Source organism: Zonotrichia leucophrys, chromosome 3, assembly GCF_028769735.1.
Source record: "Zonotrichia leucophrys gambelii isolate GWCS_2022_RI chromosome 3, RI_Zleu_2.0, whole genome shotgun sequence".
Classification (NCBI taxonomy): domain Eukaryota; kingdom Metazoa; phylum Chordata; class Aves; order Passeriformes; family Passerellidae; genus Zonotrichia; species Zonotrichia leucophrys.
This window is the reverse complement of record NC_088172.1, coordinates 38,128,843-38,152,992: the sequence shown is the minus strand read 5'-3', so window position 1 is coordinate 38,152,992 and position 24,150 is coordinate 38,128,843. Positions and strand designations below refer to the sequence as shown.

The following is a 24,150-nucleotide window of genomic DNA, read 5'->3' as shown; positions in this document are numbered from 1 at the left end:
CCCCAGGATTCTGTAGTCAACAAAAATACCAGGTCAAGGCGCAGAGAGATTTATGTACCCTATCCCTACCAGTATCAGTAATTCCAGTATCCAGAAATGCATAAAACTATCTCAGAAAATCGATCTGCACCATGCAAAAATACCATGCTTTGAATTTTGTCTAAGCAGTTTCAAGCATGCAGAAGCTCTAGCACAAGTCATTCTGGAAAAGCAAGCTCTAAATATCTCCTTGGCAGCAAGGAAATAGGAATCCAAAGATCACATACTATTTTAAGTGTAAAAAAAGTATAAAATTTTATTTGACAAATTACCAAACAATAACATTTCATTAGCCCATTAAAACACTTTATCACAAGGAAGTGTAGTTGAGTTACAGCTACACTACATGAAAGTTAATGCTAAGGTGAACAAACTGACCTACTAGAGAGTAGGCAGTCTAGCATGTACAAGTCTACTGTATCCAGTTTATTTTTAAGAGGTATTTTGTACAACTAAAAATTTACTAGATGTCAGACAACTTCAAAAACTTCTAATATAACAAACTTCAGAACTATTCTTCTCAGATGACATCATCTTTTTTCAGAGATAGCTGAAGTTTCCTCACAGCTTTTAGCAGCTGAAGAGAACTTCTGCTCTTCTGCCCAGGACAAGGTTTAGACATACATTCCTTCACAGTGACTGCAATCTCCTTTGCTTCCTTTTGTTCACCACACTTTAGTTTGACATGAGTTGCCCCTTGCTTCAAGTTCTGAGTTTTTCTCTTTAATTTCTGCACCTAGGGGAAAAAAATACTAATTAGCATGTTGCATACTCCAAAGACCTGCAGCTGTTAAGGTGACTGGACTTCTACTGATCTCCAAACTACAGGTGACTAAGACACATTAGAAAAAAAGGAGAAAAGTTTAAACTTAGTAACCCTGCACAGTTGTCTCACTGTAACAGAAAGCTGACCTTGCCCATAAAGAAGCCACCAGAGAAAACTGACCTCATCCACACCCAATTGGTTGTTGAATCCCATCACTCCCTAACATAAAATACTTGCTTGAGACAGCTGGAATATCTTCTCTTAATAATCTATATTTACAACAGTTTCATTTCAGATGGTACTACCCTAATAAAAAAACCAAACAACCAATAAACCTCTAAAATGTATACTGTTAATTATCAGTTACTTGATCCAAGCAGCTTATTTTGAAGCCTCCTTATCAAAAGTGGAAAACAGAATAAATAGGGTTAATTGCTAAAGAATGTTTTTAAAATGTCAAATAATGAGTCTTGACTTGCACTTGGCATGAAAAGGTCACTTCCCAAAGATAAAATTAGGCTGGAAGCATTCCAAATGCCAATTTAGGCTTTAAGTCCATTTCTAAAAATAATTAACTTTAATTGCATTCTAGAACATATTATTAACTGTGAAACACAGAGATTAGCGTGACACTTTTAGTATGGCAGGTTCTAGAAAAAGAAATATGCATTAGAAATATTAAGATTGATCTGTACGAAATACAAATGGAAATGTCTGTGTTCAGAAGCACTAGGGAAAAAAAATAGGGCCAAGGAATTAGAGGAATGGCCTGTATTGATAACCAGGACAGTAATCATACAGACACTACTATTTACAGCAGGACCCTAAGGAATGTGCTCTGACCAGGCTGTACCAGAGCAGAGAGGACTTGCCAGAAGATCTGCCCACAGGTAAGAGGCAAAGATGACAACAAGGTTGCACCACATTGTATGTGCTACTCTTCATCATCCCAAAACAAAGGCTAACTGTGGCCATAAAGATATGGAAAAGAAAGAAACCAAGGTGCAGTTGTTGCCCAGTGTCTTAGGTTCCTGAGGATGAAGACAGCAAGATTTTGAGGCAAGGAGTAACACCATAGTTGTTGGATCTTCAAGAATATAAGAGTTTTATCAAAAAAACCAGCTGACATTGCCAAGAGAGGCAGTGAGGACTCAGCAGTCAATGCCCATTGTCCATAGTGCCAACATGCAAATGTGACACATCTGCTATGACATAAAGCACCTCTATGCTTGCAATTACATGGACAATTAAAAGTTTAAGTGAGTAAAATCCCTCAAAAATGAATATAAATAAAACTGATCAGATTTAAATCAACTATATTCTCCTCTTTTCATAAGGGCTCATGCTGAGTTTTATTTCCTGTAAAAGCAAAGTTCTCAGGCGAGTATTTCTCTTGAAACATAAGATAAAAAACACAAACAAGCAGACAGAACTATGGATTGAATGTTTAATCATATGCCCAAACCAAATTGCTACAAAAGAGGCTGTTCAGCTACAGAAGAGGGATTTTATATGGGCATGTATCAAGAGTTGCTATCTATGGCTCTAAACTAAAAACTAACAGAAAGAGGGCAGTTTAAACAAAACTGAAAGACTTGCCCAGCTATGATTTTAGAGAACCTCTGGTCAACAGACTAGTTAACAAAAAAGCTTCAATGATCCAGTAATATAAAAGACATTTAATCCAGTCTGTACAGGAATTACAGCTTCTATTTTCTCATTCCCCTGAGGGACAGGATATAAAGAAATGAAATTTCAACAGTTTGTCTTAACACAGTGAGCAGAAGTGACAGACAGTGCAACCCAGCTCTGTACTGCAGAACTGCCACAGGGCAGGAAGCTTTCCCACCAGCATACATTCCTAACTGCCAGTTGTAAGCACTTTTTCTTGATCCAATGAAGAAATTGGAGGTTCAAAAATATGAGCCAGCAGTCTAATTATAATCACACCTACTGGAACATCTTGGCTTAAAACATTCCAGTGACATTCTAGCTGATGACAACAGGAGGCAGAGTTGTGGCAGCCTTTCAACAAAAATGCTAGTAGCTAGAGAGTTTACATTTCATTCTTACAGTAGCCTGATGCTTTTTCAGCTTGGATATTTGTTTTCCTTTCATCTCCATTTGTTTTACAAGGCAATCCAGTTCCTGTTCCAGGTCTTCACGAGCTTGGGAGTCTTGAGTCTCCTGTATCTGCTTCAGAAGTTCCTGATGCTCACTATTAGAGACAAGAATGGCAATCTAATGATACAGTCTCTAGGATTTCTTCCTGCAGGAGTTCCTAGCCATTTTGTGCAGAGTACAGAAATCTAGCATTATTTCCACTCTCACACAATTCACATTAATCTGGAATATATTACCATGAGAAACGGAAAAAGGTTTCCTGTGAGTCTGATTTTCTCATTCCAAATTTTCAGCTATGTCCATCTTACTTCTCCTTCTTCCCACAGGCATAGCAACTACATATGTAATAGTGTGCAAAATGAGATTTTTGAAAATGAACAGCAGCTATGCAGTACAACATTTTCACTTCCTGCCAATTTAGTGCAGACTTTGAAGGCTTAGTGTAATACATGAAAGTATTTTTTAAAATAGTACACTCAAGTTACAATTTTCCTGACAAATTATTCAAATTAAAATATTATACTCAGAAAGATTTACAGCAAAGTGGGCTGCTTAATTAAAATAACCAGATTAAGTAAAAGACATTGTATAGATCTCAATATCCAGATACCTGAACAGGTTGAAGCCAGAGACACCCCTCTTAGATAAATAATCCCTTTACAAAGGTCAGAGCTTCTATTCTGACTTCTGAGTAACTGCTTCTCCTTGACAGTTTAATTGAAACAACTGGTTGTTGCTATTAAAAAAAAAAGCCTGTCCTTAACTGCCATGAGTAAGCTAGACATTGCTTTTTGAACATTAGATTGCTTGCCAGTTTAAATTTTACCACATCAAGGATTTCAAATCAGTGTCAACATCCTAACTGGTTTAATCAGCACATCCTCCTCCCCTGTTCAAACCTCAGCTCATCATGTTGACATGTCTGCTATGACCAGCTAGAGCTTTGGCCCACAGTCCCACAAGCCTGCATTAATGGGAAGATGCCTAAGAACACAACAGGCTGTAATCCACATTTACTTGCATGGCTAGAAAGATACATACACTCCCATCTGAAGTGTTAGCTTCTTCCACACCCTCCCCATTTTCTGGCAGGAGACCATTCCTCTTTCACAACTCCCCTACAGGACCAGCAAGTTCTCCTGCTATCAACAAGCAAAGGGTACAAGCACCAGACTGACTCAGCACAAGGACCCGGCAGGTACACGGGGAAGGAAAGAACACGCAGTGAGTACAAAGGAACAGGAGAGATGTTGTGACAGGACTGTTCATGCCAGAGCTCTACTAACCCATTGCACCACCCACTATCAGCACCTTTTCAGCCTTCTCCAGGAGAAAAGTTTTGGTTCACTCTGGATATCTCAGAATATGTTTAAAATGTCTAAGAAGCACAGGTCTGGAAGACTTTTCATTTGCTGCTTTTTAAAATACAGCATGTGAAAGCAGAAAAACAAGACCAGTGAAACACCAGGACAGAAAGAATTTTTTGAATGAGAAAAATCCTACTAGTCAAGCCTGCTCAGGTCATTCTGTCAACAAGCAGTCCTATAGCTAAAACAGGCTAGGCTCAATTACAGCACCCTGTCACTTCTCAGGGCTGCTGCTGAAGTCACGTTTACTCACAACACCAGCCATGGGTACTCACGAGCTCATTTGGCCCAGCTCGTCTTGAAAGGCCAACAGAAGGTCTGAAAAGCTCCTGGTGGCAGTAGGTGATGTGGAACAAGAGGATACAGATTTTGAAAGTGCACTGTGCCCTGAAATCCCAGCTGTGGCTCCTCCTTGTCCTCGTGATGAGATACACGGATTGCGATGCTTCAGAATGTGCAGCACGCTTTGTACATTTGCACTGACAGAATGGCTGGAGCTGGCAGACTTAAAGAAGAATGATCAGTGGCTTACAGAAGTAATTAACAACCACACAGCCTTACTCAAACCAAAGATGCCACTTTAGTGACAGCAGTGGTTTTCACCTACCTTCCCAGCCACAAAAGGTAGTTCGCCAGCCTTTACATGTAATGGTGAAAGCTGCATTTTCTTCATTGTAGGATTTCTCTGCCATAAGAAAATATAAGCCAAAAAATTCCAATCTGCTGTCTCAAGAGTACAATCTTAAACTTTTTTTTTTTAGGAAGTAAAATTCAAGTAAATACACAGTGAAATGCATCACCTCAGTTTTCTTCTGGTTTAAAAAAAAAATTTCCTCCTGTATGTGTAACAAATAAGACTTTCCAATAGCTGACACAAATAAATTTTATGCCATATGCATGTAGGAGATTGTTTAACAATTAGGCTAACATGAAAGTAACTGAACCTTGTTGACTTATGTTTTCAAAACCACAGTTGCAAAATTTTGACTGATCTGTAACGTGTTGCAAAATAAATTCTCTTGATTTCAGTAATCTCCCCAAAACACACCACTTTATGATGCTGAGCTAAAACTCCTTTGGAAAGTAATTTTGCCAGATAAGCTGAAAGGAAGCTAAGAGAGGATATGGGGGATGGCAGCAAGACTTTAACAGAGGTAATTGTCAAGCTGATAAGGGAAGATTTTCAAGTGATCTCATATCACCCCAGTACCATTTTAATTAATGAAAGAAAAAAAAAAGAGGGAAAAAAGAGTTATTTAGCACTCTTTGTCACTTTGGAAGTGGAGTAAAGTGCAGCAGATGAATCAAGTGCCTCTTACATGACCATTTTTCACAAATTCCAGTCTCTGTGCAAGTCAGATGCTATCAGCAACAGTATGTTAATAAAAATTTCCACGTTACCTTCCTAGGTTTTTTGTTCTTCCCATTTTCCTTTTCAGGTTCATGTTGAGATGTTATTGAAGACATCAAAATTCTGTTTATATCAAATCCTGTTTGAAGCTGTGGCAATAAGCAAAAAAAAAAAAATAAAAAGGGCAGCCATTTAATGTAATATTAGAAGTATGAAATAGCAAGGTCTCGTTCATGCATGGATAAGAACCAATTAAGGGCACTATTAACTGTCCTGCTTGGAAGGCATAAGCTACACTTAAAGCTGAACAGATTACAAGGAAGGCAGGGTAGCAGGCAGATCTTGCAGCTCTATCTTAGGATTCCTCATTTTCATATTCAGCTGCAGTAGCAGCTGTATTTTTCCACTGTGACAACCAGCAACTGAGATAAGCCAATCCTGCCACATGCTGAGGATGTGATCATAAAATCCAAATTATATGAACATTTGGCTCCTACAATCTGGGGACAGAGAGAACTAAGCCTGTCTGTGTTACATTGAGGTCAAACCTGCTGGACAATCCTCATACTGCTCGGTGGTTCAAAGTTGCTATCAAGGCCCATGATAAACAGGATGATAATCATCCCCAATTAAACAGAGGACAAGGACTTTATTTTGGCATGTGTTACAGCTGCAGCTAAACAATGCTGGAGGTCCACCATCAAAGTGAGAATATTCTAGCTTTTCTGTCATCAAGAGAAAGTGAGGAAGTGAACCCTGTGCTTCCCAGCACACATCCAACAGACCTAAACCCATCCTGCAGTGTATTAAGATGGTACTGACACGACTTTAGGACTCAGTTTATGGCATCTAAGTAGTTTCTTGACCAAATGTTTAGACTATCTGCTCTGGGAGAGTCATTCTTACCATCTTTCTCAGAAAATAAAATCTCTGCATGCAGTCTAAGCAAGAAACCAAAAAACCTACAAGTTTTCAACTGTGTCATTCTGTTGGATTCTGGAGGTGGTCAGACATCTGGGCTACAAATTTGCATGTTATTTAAAGCTTCCTGTGTTGATGAAAACCCATCATCCTTGGATGAGGTATAAGAGCTGACAGCAGTGATGAATTAAATTAAGGCATCCATCTTGCTTACATTATTCCAATATTGCTCTTCAGCACTGCAGCCCCCACCTCACCCTAAGGGAATTCCCCCACAACTGGTCTCTTTTTCAAGCTGGCTGGTACTAATGCACAAAGTGAGGTTTGGAAAATGACCACCTTGCCCCTTTAACAAAAGGTTTCATCATTTTGCTCTCTTTGGCAAATACTCCTCTCTCAGATGGATGCTGGCCCAACAAACTGATTATGGCTTCACAGAATAATGAATTACAAAAGATCTCATTTGATGAACAACATATCACTGATTTAAGGTTTTTCCAAGTACAGCTCTATGTATTAGATTTCTACAGATCTTAAGAAAGGGAGGAAAACAAACATAATAACCAGCCTCACTTGGTATGTATGGTTTCATATATGATCACTTTCAAGTTACTGAAAATTAAGTTAACCTGATTCAGTTACAGATTTTCTAGAAATTAATTTTCTACCTGGATCACTTAGAGCAGTGTTGAGGCTGATGAACTGTATCACTAATACAAAGCCAAGTAGAATCTTTCTTCATTGAGATATACCACACACCTGGCAAACTTTCTAATATACAGCTTATAACTGATCTAGGTAGTATTTCAGGAGTTCTGTCTGGGTACTAAACACAAGGAGTTAAAATGTAATATAATGAGAAGGGCATTTTGACCAGAGGGAATAGCTTTCTTCAGTACTAAAAAGGAAGATAAAATAAAATCTTTCAGTCTACCTGAGCAGTTTTATCTTGTATTAGCTTATGCTGATGCTCTTCTTTACACAGCTTTTCTTCTAAGTGTTTGATCTTGTCCTGAATTTGAAGGCAAGAATGATTAGTCCCACTTCAATCTGAATGTTGAATCAGAAGTCTGGAGGAGCTCACAACTGAAATGTGGGGATAAAACCAGACTTTAGGAATTTTTAAAGCCCAGACTGAAAAAAGACTCATGCACACGAAACCGAGGTGGCATCCAGTCAGGTATGCTTTAACAGAGACAACTTTTGCAAAACTTAGTACTGTTAATAGTATGCCATAAAAAGATACCAAATGACTTTCAGACTGTCATTCCATGCATGCTTACTTCAGTAATTCTCTGAGTAGCAGTAAGTTTAAGATACTCTTTTTCTAGCATTTCAAGCTTTTCAAGTTTTGCATGCAGTTCCAACTGGTTCTGATCTTCCTCTTTCTGAAGCTGAGCCTGGAAAAAATAAGCAAGAATGGAGCTGGCAACTGATTGAAATTGTTTCAGACAGCAAAAAAAAAACCACCAAACCACCCCACACTAGAATAAAGGTGCTTAATTACTTTAAATTCCATATTTTTTAAATTGCAAAGTGATGAAAAACACCAGGCAGACAAAGATGACTTAAGCTTCCAGCAGCTTTTTTGTCTACCAAGTGTGCAAGTATTAGCATGGCTTTGCTCATTATTAGTTCCACCCAGGGAGCTTTTCATACACTCCAGTGAATGGTTGTCATCAGCCATACACTAAATTGCTCCTGTTTGCTAGCAGCCTGAGCAGAGCTGAGGAAAAACAATGACCACAAAAAACTTCACGTCTTACACATTTCTATACTTTTGAACTATGTCACTACTTTGTTACTATGCTAAAGGCCTTCACCTGTTGTTCTAAAATCATCTTCTTTTCCAGTTCTGCACTGGAAACCATCTTTCTCATGTAATCCAGCTGTTTCTCCAGCAGGGAGCAGCGGGATTGTACTGCATCTGAATCTACAGAGAGAAACAAGACATTCAGTAGAGCAAAGGGAGCTACACATTTAGCCAGACTGCCATATCATTGAGGAATTCTCTGTCTTCAAATCAGGCAAGAACAGTTTTGTTAGTCTGAACAAGTAATGAGGTTAAAATGTATTTTATATATAAGACATGAGAATCAAAATGTTTTTTCAAAGCTAGTCTCTAATTTGAATTCCAAAGGCATGAGCACTGCAGTTACTTTGATTTGTATCAGCAGATACCTAACCAGAATCTGAGAGAGGAGAATCTTCTCTTCTCCTATCTTTTCTCAAGTTAGCAGTGTTATGTAAGCAGCTGCTTGCTTATTGTAGGAGTTAAACATACCACCTGAAACATGCTAAGTATTTAAAATTGCTTCATGGCTTATGCAATACTCGGTTGATATATGTCAAAAATATCTCAGCTTTATCCACAATTATCAAGCTCCTGTCCCTCCTCAGTTCTGAAGCAAAAAACGAAAGGGGGCTGCACTAATAAGCAGTTTTTCAAAACAAAACATTCCCTGGATTATACAGTTTTAGAGTTGCTGTGGCTACACCTTATCACTCCAAAGAAATACCTTTCCTCTGTTGCATCAGCTCTTGATATGCTTCATCCTTCTGGTAGGATTTGTGCTCTAAGACCTTCTTGTACTGAGCAGCTGCTCTGGAGAGGCTGCACAGTTTATCTTCAGCCTGTGACTTCTCCAGCTCTAGGCGGTGGATCTTTTCTTGCAGAGCTCTCAGGGCTGCCACTACAGCTAGTAAACAACACAACAGCTACACCCTAAGTAACAGTTCCTATTTTGATTAAGATTATCATTATTAGAAAACACTTCACCTTACAATATACTACCTAAATTTTCTTATTAGCATCACTCCCAAAATTAACGATACATTAACATATGCAGAACACATATGGGAGAAAATGGATGTGTTTCCTGCATAACTGAGGTATGAAGCTCTGGCCCTATAAGCAAAACTTTTCACTCCAAATGGCAGCAAGCACAAAGAAATAATGGCAAATAGAATATAATAAACCCTGGGCCTTCTTTTTAAATAGAAGCAGAGAACACAGGTATCCAAGTGAGGTCATAAGTTTTGGTGTAAGGCAACTGGTCTGGACAGATTAAAAAGAGAAAACATGCTCAGAACAGGGGGAGAAATTAGATACAAAGGACAATTTAGCAAAGGATATATTGTTAAATACTTTATTGTTTCAAAAGGTAATGTTTCAACATCTAGTATCTTGTATTTGATGATTCTTCAAACCATGGAAACAAGTCTGGAAGCTTTTGCTTTCAGCCTCAAATCAGTATGTGTCAAATTATACCAAAAATAAAAGCTGCAATTTCAGCTACAAGAAAAAGTCTGCTAGCTCTCCATAAAGCAAACACACCTGTGTTTAAGACATGTCCTGCAACAAGTCAAGCTGATTTTCTGACATTTTATAATTGACAGTTTCTCTATTCCAAACTCTCTCATCAAAAGAATACCCTCAAACATTGCTACCTCCGTAACAACCTTCACCATATTATCACTGATCTATTAAAAACAAACAAACAAACACCAAACCAAACCACAAAACAGCAAAAACCAAGCAAACATCAAACAAAAACTCAAACCAAAAAGAAAAAACAGAAAACAGAAGGATGAAGTGGGACCACCCTTTCCATCTTTCTATTGTCATGCCAAACTTTTCCTTAACCACTTAGCTACATAGCACTAAACTGATCACTGTAATCCACAAAAGCCCAAACTCTGTGTGAAATAAGATTACTACAGGAATCACAGACTTTTCAGGTGAAGAACAATGATCACATGCACACTCATGGGTTATGTCTGTGCAAGGCAGCAAAGTTGTCCATGATAGTAAGTCCAAGTGTGGGTATCCTTAATATTCCCCAGGCTCTCCAGATAGGTTAAGCCACTGAGCATTTCCCTTGTGAGCTCCAGAGAGCAGTCACCCATTAAGGCACATGACAACCATATTTCATAGGGACTAACTTTCATGCTGCTAACTTTTCTGAGAGTCTGAATTGTTCAAAAGTTCTCCCAAGGAAATATACCATGCAAAAAACCCCCCAAAACCCAAAAAACCCCAAACCAAAAAAATAAAAAAAACCAACTAAAAAGCCCCCTAAGAAGTGATTTTAAGCTGTAAGGAGTCAAATAGCACCACACAAAGCCAATTTCAGGTCACTGTACCATACCAATGATCTTTTTTTTTACTGTATTTGAAGTCATGAACTCCATCTACTGAGTCTGAAGCATTCTCCTTTGCTTTCAGAGGAAGTCTGACAATTTTAAGTTAAACAAATTTCAAAGCCAAAGTTTACAAGGATGTTAGAAGATTTGCAGAGGTTTCCATTCTAGACATATGACTTCAGGGAGACTACTCCCTCAGGACACATATACATCCTGTCTTAATGTCAGACTGATAACTGCAGCAAGTCATTGAACTCAGTCAAATAGGATGGGGAGTTTGCTCAAGAGATTTCACATGGAACAATTAAAAAGACTGTTTTAAGGACATATTTTGGCTATACCTTGGTTATTTGGGAGAGAAGGCCTGTCAGCAGCAGCAGCTGCCAACTTCTTTGATTCCATATAAACAAAGGCTGCAGGAAGCCTCCAATCTGGTGGCTGAAGAAAGCTTCCTATGAAACTATTCTTTGATTCAGAATCCATAGCCTGTAGAAAGAGAGACATTTAATGACATTATTTCTTTAAAAGACTCTTTTTCAGAAGTATGTCACTGGGCTGTTCCTGGCTCTGTTTATATCAAACCAGATCATGTACACCAAAATAATAATAATAGTAGTAATAACAACAACAACATCAACAATAATTATACCCACACCCCACCAGAAGAATCCTGTCTTTTAATGCAATTCCAAAACAACGTTTTTCATAACACTAAAAAACAGCTTCCTTTGACGGACCAAAATTTTCCAACATTTTTCTAAGTGCTTTCTAATAACTCATGCTGATTTTTGTCCTTTAAAAACCCAAGTATCAAGAGCATTTTCTACTAACTGTTTTACACACTTCACTGTTTAGACTCTAAGTGCTCCCTGCAGAGCAAACATTCCAGGTTTTACGGCCTATTTCCATTTGCAGCCTCCTTCATGCTCCTCTTCCCATCTTTTTGGATGCCAAACCAAATTACATATGATAAATAATGTACCTTTATTCCATAATAAAGACACAGTTCTCCACATTTAGTGTTGAGATAACAGGAGGATATTTAATATGCAATATCCCCAGTGTTATCTCCATTATCAGGCGCATGTATTAAGTCCTGTTTCTTCACTCCCTTTCTGTTACACCCTTTCACATTCTTAGTTTTATGAGAAGCACATTTGGAGACAGTTCACACCCTGTCAAACAGAAATTTTTCTTGATACTCAAGATGTGGGACAGTGAAATGTGCAGAAAATGCCTTAGGCTAATACAACCTCTAGGAAGTTAAAGCAAGTTTGAAACCATCCTACAGTGACCTATCAAAGTAGCACCAAGCATTTCACTTGACACAGTGTAAGAAGCAAAGAGTCTATACAGCTTCAGCTAATAGAAAAACAGCTTATTTCAAGTTCAGTGATATAACAATTATGATTGTTAGATCACTTCTGTATAAAATACAAGGCATGCAACTGGAACAGTCTTCCTGCTCGGGTAAGGCTACTTACAGATGTTAGTCCCAAGAAAATCACCCAAAGGAGGTAGAAAGAGGAAAAAAGAGACCAAGACTAAGGCCTGCTGATGAAGCACACCCCAGAAGCCATTCATACTGGGTGGCAAACAAGGGAAAATTTTTCAATTACAAAAAAAGTTTCTAGGAGCATTTACAGCTCTTACAGCTGAGATTAAAAATAATCTTCCAGCCACACTGCCTCTTCAAGGTATGCACTAAACTGAAGGCAAGCAGAAATCTTTCTTTCTTCCTCCAAACTGTCATTACAGAGATGTCCACATGAGCACCTCTTCACCAGGGCTTGCTTGACCTGACCATCACCACTTTCGTGTGCTAACACCCCTGAGGTCACACCATTCAGAGCAGCTCCCCTGATCCCAAACAGGGAGTCTCTCTAGGCTACCCTTGTGCCACAGATCTTTCCCAAAGACTTCTCCATGGGGCCCTGCTGCCATCCTACTCAAGGCCAGGCCACAAGCTCTTGGCACTGGGTAGGCAGCAGCAGCCAGCCAGGTATCCCACCATCACTTGGAAGAGGCCCCATCTGGTGACCCCACCACATTTATGACCACAAAAGCTGTTTACAGGCCTCCCTACCTCTGTCCTGAAGGACTGGGAAAGACCATCCTGAGATATCTGGCCAGGTCTACCAGCCATGTCCAACAGCACAAGGGGCAATGGCAGTGAAAGGCACAAAGCAGGGAGCAGCAGAAACCTCAAAACGTGGATGAGAAAGTCCTGTGGCCACAGAAGTGGTCAGGGTCAAGACAAGAGAGGAGATGGCCCTGGCAAGGCACAGTGCATCAGCACGGAGTTTCAGAAAATAAGAGATCAGCAAGACTTAAAAATTTTCCTGCTGCTATTCAACCCCTTCACATTGGTGATGAAGAAGACCAGCAAAAAAAAAAAGTCCAGAAGAATAAGCATATGGACAGGCAAGGAATTTCCTACCACCGCTGTGAATAAAAGGCAACTTTGGAAACAGCAGAGGAAGAAGGTGGTTTTTGCTTCCACCATCCAACCTTGTGGCAGTCAGCATAAGTGGAGACTCACTTTTCCAACATCCTCCAGTGGAACATGGCTCCCCTGCATGCCTGCACAGCTACACATCAATGACTTTCCTTAATACTTTCTCATAAACAAGTTCTGCTGTTTCCAAGGAGATGGGTCTGTGGACACTTGTAAGGAGGGCAGTGATCTGAAGCAAATAATGAAAAAAGGGAATAAAGAAGCAGAATATTTGAGAGTTTGTGGACAAGCTCAGTAATACAAAGGTGAGGGGGCATGGGGAAACCTTTTTAGCAGAAAGGGAAATAAAACCCCTTTAGTTCTGCAAGTGAAACCAAAGGGAAGTGAAAGAGAAGAGGCCAGCTCACCTGCCTGGTGGTGGTGATTCAGCTAATCCGGTGTGGGCTTCAGCACAAAAACCCCACAAGTTTAATGTGAAAACAAACACCCTCCAGCTGGAGGGGGGGGGGGGGGGGCTCCCCAGGCTGCTCCTAAGAGCACAGGCTCAGCAAAGGGTGTGAAAGAAAACACCACAGGACTGAGACACCTGTGTTTGCAGAAACTCTGCTGCAGACACAGTTAGGGACGCCTTGCTTTACCACAGCTTCCTCAGATACTGAGGCTGTGTGCAGCAGCTGAGGGCATGGTTGCTATAGTGCTCTGAGGCTGTGTCAGCATAATTACTGTGGTAGAGGTGCTCTGGTGTGGGCAAGTGCTAATATCTCAGCAGGTAAATAGAGTTTATAGCAACCAAACTGCACAGGAGGAACGTCTACAACACTGCAGACCTCAGGCAAGGAGATGCATGCCAGGAAAAGGACCAGGTCACTCTACACCAGCAAGGCATCACTAAACATCCTTCCAGCCACTTCCAGCCCACTGCAACAAGAAACATATCAGGAAATAATTAAGTAGTTTGACGTATGCTTGAACGTCAACTGTCCTACCACAACTTTTTCCCCCCAAGTATTTAAGCCTCTATAAAAACATCACAACCAGGTTTTCTTTTTAAAAAGTCTTATGCAGCAAGCTTAAACCACTCTCTTATTCCATGGTGCTGCTGCCATGGACACCTGTACACAGCCCTAGAGAGGTGCTTTAAAGCAGATATTGCTTCCCAAACAGCAATGTTTGTACTAATGTAACTCCACAAGGCTTAGGGGGATTTAGCACTTGAACAACACTCGTTAAAGCAGCCAGAATATCGTTGTTTAGACAAGCCCTTGGTTGAGGAAAGCAGTGCACTCCTTTGAGTTTGGGCAAGAGCCAAGAGAGAAGTATGCATATTAAACAGAGGCTGACAAAATACCCCAGTTACATGCAGAGGGGAGGGGAAGAAGGAAGAAATGCCTCACTCCCACCCCAGCAGCCTACACTGCTGTGGTGAGCAGGGCAAAGCACTTGTGTTGTGCAGGTCATATCTGGAGTCAGCACTGGCCCTTTTGGCTTTTTAACGGGAGATGGCACAGCCTGTGTTGTGGATGCTCAGACACCCAGTGTTACTTTACCCAGAAATACAAAGTAACTGGTTCCAATACTGGCTGCATCAAGCATGGGGTAACTGTTTTGCCCCATGAGTTTACCATGGGTCCCTTCCAACTTGGAATATTCTGTGATTAAATATCAGTCTGGGCAAGCCAGCTATGTTTTTCTCCAGGTCCAAGCTAGGAGGCTCACGGAGCTCTGTGCCACACAGTTGCAACCCTGTGGACGGTGCATGATGCCAGGCACAGCACATTAGCTCTGTGACAGCATGGCATTAATGCAAATACTCTGCCCACCTCTTGCCTTGCTGCAGCTGGAGTGCTCAGGCCTGAGGTTGTGAGCATGAGAAGGGCTGGTTCCTCCAGTGGGACCACTTCTGCCTCTTGGCTCAGCACCACGTCAGGCTGAGAGTGAGCTTGCACAAAGTAGGCTGGGGAGCAATCCCACCAGCAGGTCCATCCCTGAGCCTCAGAAAAGAGCAAGCAAACTGGAGTTTGGTACCTTAAGACAAACAGAGAACTTCCCATTTCATCAGAGTAATCCAAGTACTAATACCATTTACCTTTATACCATTTCTATTTACTTTTGCTGAATATGGCCTGCAGTAAATGCCAGAGTACTGGACTGGGTTGCTGTAAAAATCAATTGACATTTTAGTTACTGCTGTCTGGCCCAAGCAAGTATACTGACAGTGAAGAATTACTGAACACAACTGAAATCCCAAGTGTTACAGAAAGACCACTTATGACTTCTTCATCATCCTCCTCCCCTCCTCTGTTTGTTTCCCTTCCAATGCAACACACTGCATTACAAAGTTTCAAAAAAATGTCTCCTCAAGTGAAAAGTCCAGAAACACTTTGCCACACACAATTATGTCTCATGTTGTAAAGCAGCATATGGAAAAGCCTTTTCCACATGTAAACAACAACAGACTCAGGGAATAATGCTGGCTTAACAGTCTCCCAAAAGACACACTGAGTAATGTGATAATGTAAGGGATACTTCCACTAAATTCTCTGATGTTTGCTATCTCACAGGGACACTGGTTCATTCAAATTGCTGTGAGGGCAACCTTTTAGAACGAAAGAAAGAAATGCTGTCAGAACACCTTCAAATAGGAAAAAGAAAAAGCAGATGAAAGCATTTTTCAGAAAGAAATACAAGTTTATCTTCTGCCCTGACTTAACAGGCATGCACAATTTATAGTGGTTTTTTTGATAAGTGAAAACAAAGTCTTAGATGAACCAAGGACTGATTCAGTGTTTATCTGACATAAGAGAAATTCTAAAGAACTGCCCCAACACAGGCAATACCAAGAAGCTCCCAAAATTCTGGCTGCTGCCTTGTCTACTTGAGCCAAGTCTTGCTGGCTAATGATTATGTGAGAAGCCATTTTTGTGACACAATCCAAACTGGTGTATTTTTTTCCCTTTCACTTTCCTTTGAGAACTGGGAGAAAAGCTTGGTCAGCTGTACTAGCTATGCTGCAGCACTCAGCCTTATTCCCAGCAGACAAAGAACAGCCCTTCCACAGAGGGAAAAAAAAGAAATAAATAATGTTGTGGGCAAACTGCATTGCTGTTTTGGGAACACCCAGTCTCTAGCATCCTGACACAACCACTTTAATCAGCCTGAAACACATGGCAATGCTCAGGACATATCTAAGCAGCTAATACTCCCATGTCTCTTCCAATATAAATGAGTGAGACATGAAATGGTGGCAGCTGCAAAACTAATAAGAAGTGAAACCTCACCGAATCAATAAAGCATTTCAACATTTTTTTAAACTTTTGTCAAGTTCCACTTCAAGTAAGTTCAGAGCAAATGGCAAAAATTTATTAGAGAAATAAAGGAACCTGGGAGTGTTTTGAAAAACTGACACAGCCAAATCCAAGGGAGGCAGTTTGTTGTACAAACTGCAGGATACACACTGGCAGTCTCAGAACTGGATACATAAAGGTTAAATTTCCAGTCTCTTCTTTGATATTACTGTAGCAAAGCCCATCCGTTCCTGAATAGCAAATGTTATGCAGGACTTTCATACAATCATTGTTTTTCATTCTTGGAAGAAAAGGAAAAGAAATGGCATTCTCTGTTTTCTCATGATACAATATGTACTGTCAAGCAGGATAAAACCTGGTATTTTAATTAAAAAAAAAAAACCCAAACCACAAACAACTCAACAAATGCCCAAAACTCCTAAGACTTTTCATTGTGTCAGCATTTCACTTCTAAGCATTCACACTGATATTTCTCTAGTTCCTGTTTGCTACAGAGAAAAGAGAGAACAAAAAAACCAACCAAAAAAAAAAAAAAGAGGAAGAAAGAAAGAAAGTGGAATGAGTTACATGAGTACTTTGTGAGCAAGGCAAAGAAACAACCTAGTGGAGAAAAAAACTGTGATTTTTTAGCAATTTTTTTGGGAATAGATTCTAACCTGGCAGTGTATCAAGCATGCAAACTTGGGTCAAAATCTTATTAGAGTTTTGCTGTTTTCTTCAATGAGCACAGCAGACCAAGTTCCACATCCAACTGGGCCTTCATCCAAAAGCACATGATACACTCACAATCAACCCTTGGTGGGGAAATCAAGTTGGTGTAAATTGCTTTAACCTTCATGTGCAGATGATAACTGAACTTTAGAGGAGCAAGACTGTAAATTCCTACCTAGAAATAATTGCTATCTTAGCATGAAAACATTTACCCTGTAATACAGTGCTATCAAAATAATTACATTTATATATCTTTAATCAGTCCAAAGTAATTAAACATAACCTTTTTGTAATAAGCATCAAACAAAATCCAAATACTATAAATGATCACTAATGCACTTCCTCACTTCACCCACAGTTCTGTTCCTCTTCTTTCATTTACCTTCTGTTACATTTGGGTTTGTCCCTCATCTCCTCTCTCTTTATTGTATTTACATGATCCTACAGCTTTGTTCCTTGCCCTTTGCCATTTGATATTCCTTTTATCTTACTACCTCTTCCAGCACAAAAAGCTAGGATTTTTTTCAAAGTAAAAATACCCATTCCCCCCCCTAAGATTAACAATCAAGTTTATTAATTTTATTCTTAAAATTCAGAGATGCTGCTTGCCCTTAGTATACTGACTGATGTGGAAATTGAAGGTGTTCTCCTCATACTCTACATGAAGAATGCAAAAGGCTACTTTTTCTGTCCTCTGTTATTTCCTGCTGATTCCATCACAGTCTTCCATATGTAGTTTCTTTAGTTTGGTGTGTCCTGATAGATTGGAAGGCAGGAAGAAATTACTGGATTTGGCTATATACCCTTGGAAAAAAAAAAAAAAAGGAAGGTTTGCTGCTATGTAAAGAGAAGGTTTTCAAGGGTAACTGACTCCAGTATAAAAGACTGTATCTGTGCACAGGCAGAATAATTAGATATTAGAAAGGCAAATGCAAAAAGGAAAAGGCACATTAGGGTAGGGCAGGGCAAATATAAGGGTGGGTTGAAATGACAATCATGGTGAAGAAATGTAAGAAGGTAGGGGATGATTAGTGCAGGTGTTGACTCATTCACAGTAAACACTTTTACTGCATGATAATTTTCACCTTTTATGTCTCAAATATTTAATGGTACCATTGAAAGATGGTTTTGAACGTTGCAACTTGCCCTCTAGGCAGATGAAACATACAGATTGTGTCCCACTGCTGCCTTGCAATTTATTTTTAAAGTAAATTTCTGTTTTTACCAATACTTTCTCAGGGAAAGTGTCAGCCTCTTCATCCACTATCCTCTAACCTAGCCTGAAGATGGAGTAGGAGGTAGATTTTAGACATAACCACAAAAGCTTGACATGGATGAGCAGAGAAACACAAAGAAGGCAATTATTCGTAGGATTTGTCTCTTTTTACCAACTATCCCGCCTACATTTTTTCATATATCCCTGTGCTGCCAATAGCTAGGCACCTGGCAAAGAACAAAAACTCCATTCTGCATTTGTACATCAGGCAGCCTAAGAAAGAGAATGAGGAAAAAAAAAAGTTAGCAAGGAAAAGGAAAAGATAAGTTTCACTCCAGGCAAGAAATTATTCCCAAAAACATATTTTGTCTGAAATAGTTGCCTTTTAATATGCAGAAAAAAATGAAAGCAACTCCTTGAGTAACTCTTCAATTTTATTTTGGAGACCTATTTTGTTGAAGAATGTTTTTTTTAAAATATCACCTGTTTACATGACCCAGAATAATCATAGCAATTCTAACATTCAGATTGCACATCCTGAACAGGCACAATATTCTAGGTAATAATGCCAAATAGTTTGCATATCATATAGTATAATGAGTATTCAAAAATGTAGGAATGGTTTTATCACTATTTCTGCCCTGAGTTGCCTGGGGAAACTTAAAACTGTCAAAGGCATTACTTGTTTCATATAATCTGTATATTTAAACTTGCATGGCTTAGGAGATACAGAAAAACCAAATCTGAGTAAGATGCTACAAATCCTGTGCAATGTCTCAGGCAGAAAACTAACTTCAATTGATTATAAAGTTTTTAGTAGGCATTTCTTCCCTATTAATTATATGCAGTTTCTGAATGCAAGGAAATTTAGTGGATCTCTAGGTTCTTGACTTCAATTCTTGTCATTCTGTGTGACCTTAATAAATCAGAGGGTTGGGACTAATAAGGGACTGATGTTTCAGGATACATGAGCCTTTCAGCCTCGGGGCTGAGTGTGGTAATGACAGGCTTACATTCCCTGCATGAAAAAGAAATGCAGGTATAGATCCAAAACAAGCAGCACACTCAGTGAGGAGCTAACAAGAGCTTTGTTTCAGGGTGAGGAAACTCTATGAACACAGACGTGGGTGAAGTCCCACCCTAGTGCTTGGCACCTTTATCTTCTTTGGACTCAGAATGTGGAGTCCTCTTCTGGCAGTGAGTGCCAAAACCTGTTCTTTAAAACAATGAATAAAGAGTGCCTGTAGCTTTTCTGGTCTGTGACTTCAGTTCATGTGGCTGCTGGTCACAGCATTTTTCTTTGTGTTACTGCTGGAAAACACCAAGGTCGGTGTTAACAACCTGCCAAAGGCGCTTAAAGGGCCTTTTGGGCTGTCAGCAGATATAAAATTCCCAATGAGCAATGTTCCTTTTCTTTTAAAGTGCAGCTGGAGGAAACAGTGTCCACCTTCTCTGTGCTGTTGCCCAGTGGTGAGAGCATTGGCCAGGAAGTGGGAGTTCCTGGGGAGCATTCATGCCTCATCCCTGACCACCATGCTAGACTGGGAGGAGGAAGAGCAGGAAGGAAACAGGGAGTCACTACCTTTTCGTTTGAAGTTATGACCCTGCTCCAAAAAGTATGTGAGGCTTGAACAAGGACAAGGCAGCTGAGGCCAAAGAGTAAAACCTGGAGGTCTCTCATCTAGTTCAATCATCAAAACAGGGTGCTGGGGTTAATTTATGCATTTCTGCAGTAAATAGTTCCTGGATAAAAAAACAGCACTGGCCTGGGAAAAGTTGTCAGAAACCAGGAATAAGTGCATACGGATCCCTGCATCTCCTTCCTACTACTTCACACTAGTGCCACTTATCTGCCATCCTTTCCAGTAGGGCACAAATTCACCAGGTGAGGTGATGAATGCTTCCATTTGATTTTGCAATCCTCCTGAGTAGCTGGGACTCTCTCCTGGTAGTTAGGAGTGTTGATGTAAATGCCTTTGAGCTAAAAGGCAATTCTTCAATCCCTGGATTACAGTACTGGAGGTGAGTGCTCTACCAAACTCTGCCAGGCTCTGAAGCCAACTGTGCCTACCACAGAAGACCCTGACTTGTTGGGCTAGGAGAGGTTCCACTCACCAGGACCTCTCTTAGAGCTGCTCCACCTACTTCCCAGACCACAAATGGGAACAAAGAGGAGACAGCTTTCAAAGTGCCCAGTTTGGGGCAATTCCAAACACTTCTGTCCAGAAACAGATTAAGAAGAGTTCAGGTGGCTGCTCAGAGGAGTTTTTCAGAACAGCACTTTTAGTTTACCCATATTGTTTTCCTGGTCCTCAGTGTTTCAGGTGACATTTATACAGTTAAGTAGAGTATGGTCAGAGACTTGGCAACATCCAGCAGGACTTTAGGTGGCTGTAGAGTTTAAATAGTTCTGGCATAGATCTAGTTGATAGTCCAACTCTTCCCAAAGTAACCCACTCTCCATAAACTATTCTACAGACTTTCTGCATGGAAGATTTGGTCTCTTAAGAAGAAGCTGGTGTCTAATTTACCCATCCCTGCTGTATTTGTGACCTCTAAGGAGGCAGGGTGGCAGGGTTTGGTGCAAATGTACACCTGCAACACATACTAGGGCAGAACACATTAGATGTACAAACACATGCTCAGAAGCAAAAAAAGGTCACATCTCCTCCCAAACAGAATGGTTTGGACTTGACACCAAACTTGAGCCTGGGTTCAAAGGCAGTAGAGGAGTAGCCTCTGGCTTTTTGGTGTCTCTTTGCAAAAGAGGAGTCACAGAACTTTGTTTCCTCAGAAGGTAGCTGTGAAGAAAAATGCATTTTAATCTGGAGTGCCATTTATTGTGGCAACATGCCAAAACACAGATCTAAAAAGGGAGGGTGAACTTTTTGAAGAGTCATCCCATCCTAGGTATTTAGCAATTGGAATGAAGTAAGACTTAAGAAAACCAGGTGTAAAGAAAAACAGTTGAAGGAATTTAATTTAAAAAGCAGTTCCTTCTAGACTGTGTTATTATTAGTTTTCCAGTATTTGACTAAATGCATTCTTGAGTAAAGTGTTCTTTTGTGACACACAGAAACTGGAATGAACTTTTAAAAGTAAAGATAATATATTTTACATCTTATATCTTAGAAAGAACATGAATACAATTACTAGATATTGTATTTTCAAAAATAATTTTGCTGTTGGATGTCATCTGCATATGGCTATAGAAGTCCTTATCTGGTTAAAAAAAAAAAGGAAGTTGATAAATCATGAAGGAAGGAAATACTGAGGTTTAAAACAGCCACAAATTTGTTTTTCTTCAGCTTATCATTTTGAAAACTCAACTGCTGTAATTCTGGATGAGTTGCCAGATTGTTTCCTTCATAATTCTGCCTCTCTCTTATCCATTCTGTTGGGATCAAAAACAAGCATATTAACTGCAGTCCGTGAACACGCAAATCAAACAAACACTTTCCCCTAACTTTGGGCTCTGATTAATTCCACTGGTAGCCTTTGACCTTGATTTCCACAATGTCTTACAGTGCATAAAGAAGCCTGACCTGGTATCAGAAAACTGCAGAGATTTGGTTTGGAAAAAAAATAAAGCCATCCTCATGGCTATTCCCTAAGTACTACATTAAAATCTATAAAACAAAGGGCTGAAATCTGAAGTTTAGGCCTTGGAGCCAGTTTCACAATCTGTTTCCTGTAGCCAGAGTTCATTTGGAGCCAGTGGAAAAAACAGCTTCTAAAAGATAAAAGGCAGTGCTGTGACTTTCAATCAATCTTGGCATTCAGTGTGTGAATATAGCTGTACCAAGGTCTAAAACACCAAAGCTCCAGCTCTGATTCTGGTTCACTCTTCTGATCTTGGATGTATATTGTCATTGTCAGAGACACCCAACAACCCATGATGGGAAAAATAAGATCTAGCCAACTCCTGGAGATCAAAATCTAGATAGAAATAAAGCAAACAGATGTGGCATGCCCAATCACAGGAAAATGGGACACCATAACAAGTGACAACAGAATGGGATTGGAAGATGAAGTGGTAGCTAATGTAAAAAACAGAAGAAACAAACAAAAAAGCCCTCCAACAACATAAAAGGCACTGGGAGAAGTATTTTCTTTGAACCCATCAGTTATGGTGGGTGGAGGCCTGGAGTGCTCAGAGAAGTCAAGACTCACATTTATGACAGGTAGTGCTGATTTCAGCAGACACATTGTTCACCAGGGTGCCAAGGGCCTGGAGGAAGCAGCTGCGTGAAGCAGCCCAGGCCTGTCCACCCTCCTGAACAATGGCAAGGCAGCCTCCATGCAGAAGGGATTTTATGGGAAAAAAACAGACTGGCCTTCCCTCAAAGGCACAGGTAAATGCAAGTTTTAAAGAAACTGTTCCAGAAAACAAAGGGATGGCAGATGAAGAAATCAGATTCTTTACAGAGAAGAGTGCTGACGATGGATGGTGTTGAGCCAGCCCAGGCTCTGTTCCTGGACTCAGAAGTGGTTTCTCTGTCTTTTTGTGGCATAAGAGTAGCTCATTCTGCATTTACCTTCAGTTTTGACTAAAGGTAAATGCAGAACGATCTGAATTTTAGAGTGGGAAATGTGTATGTGAGAAACAAAAAATAATTATGCAAGACCCTATGTATGCTCAATGTCCTGTTTCTAATTTACTCCCAAGTATTCTTTTGCCTTTCTGTGCACTCAAAATTTTAGTTTCATGATTGCTTCAATGTGACAGCTGCAAACAGTTCTGCCCTTGTTTTCTTCTCCTCTTCTCTGCCAAGAGGTGAACTGGATCAAGGAACTGACTTGGCTGAAAATTAAAATTTATCATAAACAGCACCCTTTTTTTTTTTTTTTTCCTGCAGGAAAAGCAAGGGAAACAGCAATACCAGCCTCTTCAGTGGCAGATGACACTTAATCACAGAACGGCTGAGCTTGGCAGGGACCTCTGGAGAGCATCTGGTCCAACCCCCCCTCTCAAGCACGGCCACCTAGAGACAGCTGCCCGGGCTGCCCCGTGTCCAGGCAGCTTTTGAATGTCCCCAAGGACAGCAATCCAACGACTTCCCTGGGCAAAGTAAAAAATGCGCTTCCCGATGTTCAGAGGGAAGCTCCTGTGTTTCAGTTTGAGTCCCTTGCCTCTGATACCGTCACTGGGCACCACCGAGACCACCCTGGCTCCATCCTCAGCGCACCTTCCCTCTGGGCACATTGAAATGTCCGGATTTACACGCGGGTAACATTCCCCCCGAGCCTTCTCTTCTCCGGCTTCATCAGCCCCTACACAACTGGGATTTTAAACAATCCCCTGGGATTAATTTGGATAAAAACACCGCGGAACTGCTGCTCAATGTGAATATTCTGGGGATTTCCCCGCCCTGCCCCCATCCCTCCTTTATCCCAAGTGATGACGGGACTGTGTTTCCTTAGCACCGACAGATCTTCCGCTCCCGCTGACGCCCTTACTTAGGATGCATCCCAGGACTGCTTCACCCCCGGGTGCCGCCCGCCATGGGCGCTCCATAACCCGCTGAGACGGATGGGAAAATCCCCCCAGACCCCCATCCAAGAGGCTGACGAGAATGCCGTGCGGGAATACGGTGCGGGAGTACCGGGCGCGCATACCTGCGGGCGCTCCCCCTTCCCCGGCAGGATCCGGGCCGCGCACCGCGCTGCCTGCCGGGACACGTAGTCCTCCCGCGCTAAGGCCACAGGACCGCCCTTTGGCCGGACTACATATCCCATCAGCCCC

At 40.7% G+C, this 24,150-nt stretch overlaps 1 protein-coding gene across 2 annotated transcripts; it reads right to left on the bottom strand.

Annotated features, from left to right (window-relative positions):
- Positions 1-337: 337 nt before the first annotated feature.
- CEP57L1 (centrosomal protein 57 like 1) lies at positions 338-24,081 on the bottom strand. Of its 2 annotated transcripts, XM_064707859.1 has the most exons (11): positions 24,024-24,081; positions 11,056-11,200; positions 9,088-9,267; positions 8,392-8,501; positions 7,852-7,968; positions 7,503-7,580; positions 5,698-5,796; positions 4,904-4,981; positions 4,572-4,801; positions 2,879-3,023; positions 338-775 (listed from the first exon to the last, which is right to left on the bottom strand). In XM_064707859.1, the coding sequence occupies exons 2-11, from the start codon at positions 11,195-11,197 to the stop codon at positions 560-562; spliced, it is 1,395 nt and encodes a 464-aa protein (XP_064563929.1). In that variant the 5' UTR covers positions 11,198-11,200; positions 24,024-24,081; the 3' UTR covers positions 338-559. The 2 variants fall into 2 exon arrangements, with proteins under 2 accessions (XP_064563929.1, XP_064563930.1); XM_064707860.1 differs by lacking the exon at positions 2,879-3,023 and having other exon boundaries at positions 628-775.
- Positions 24,082-24,150: the final 69 nt, after the last annotated feature.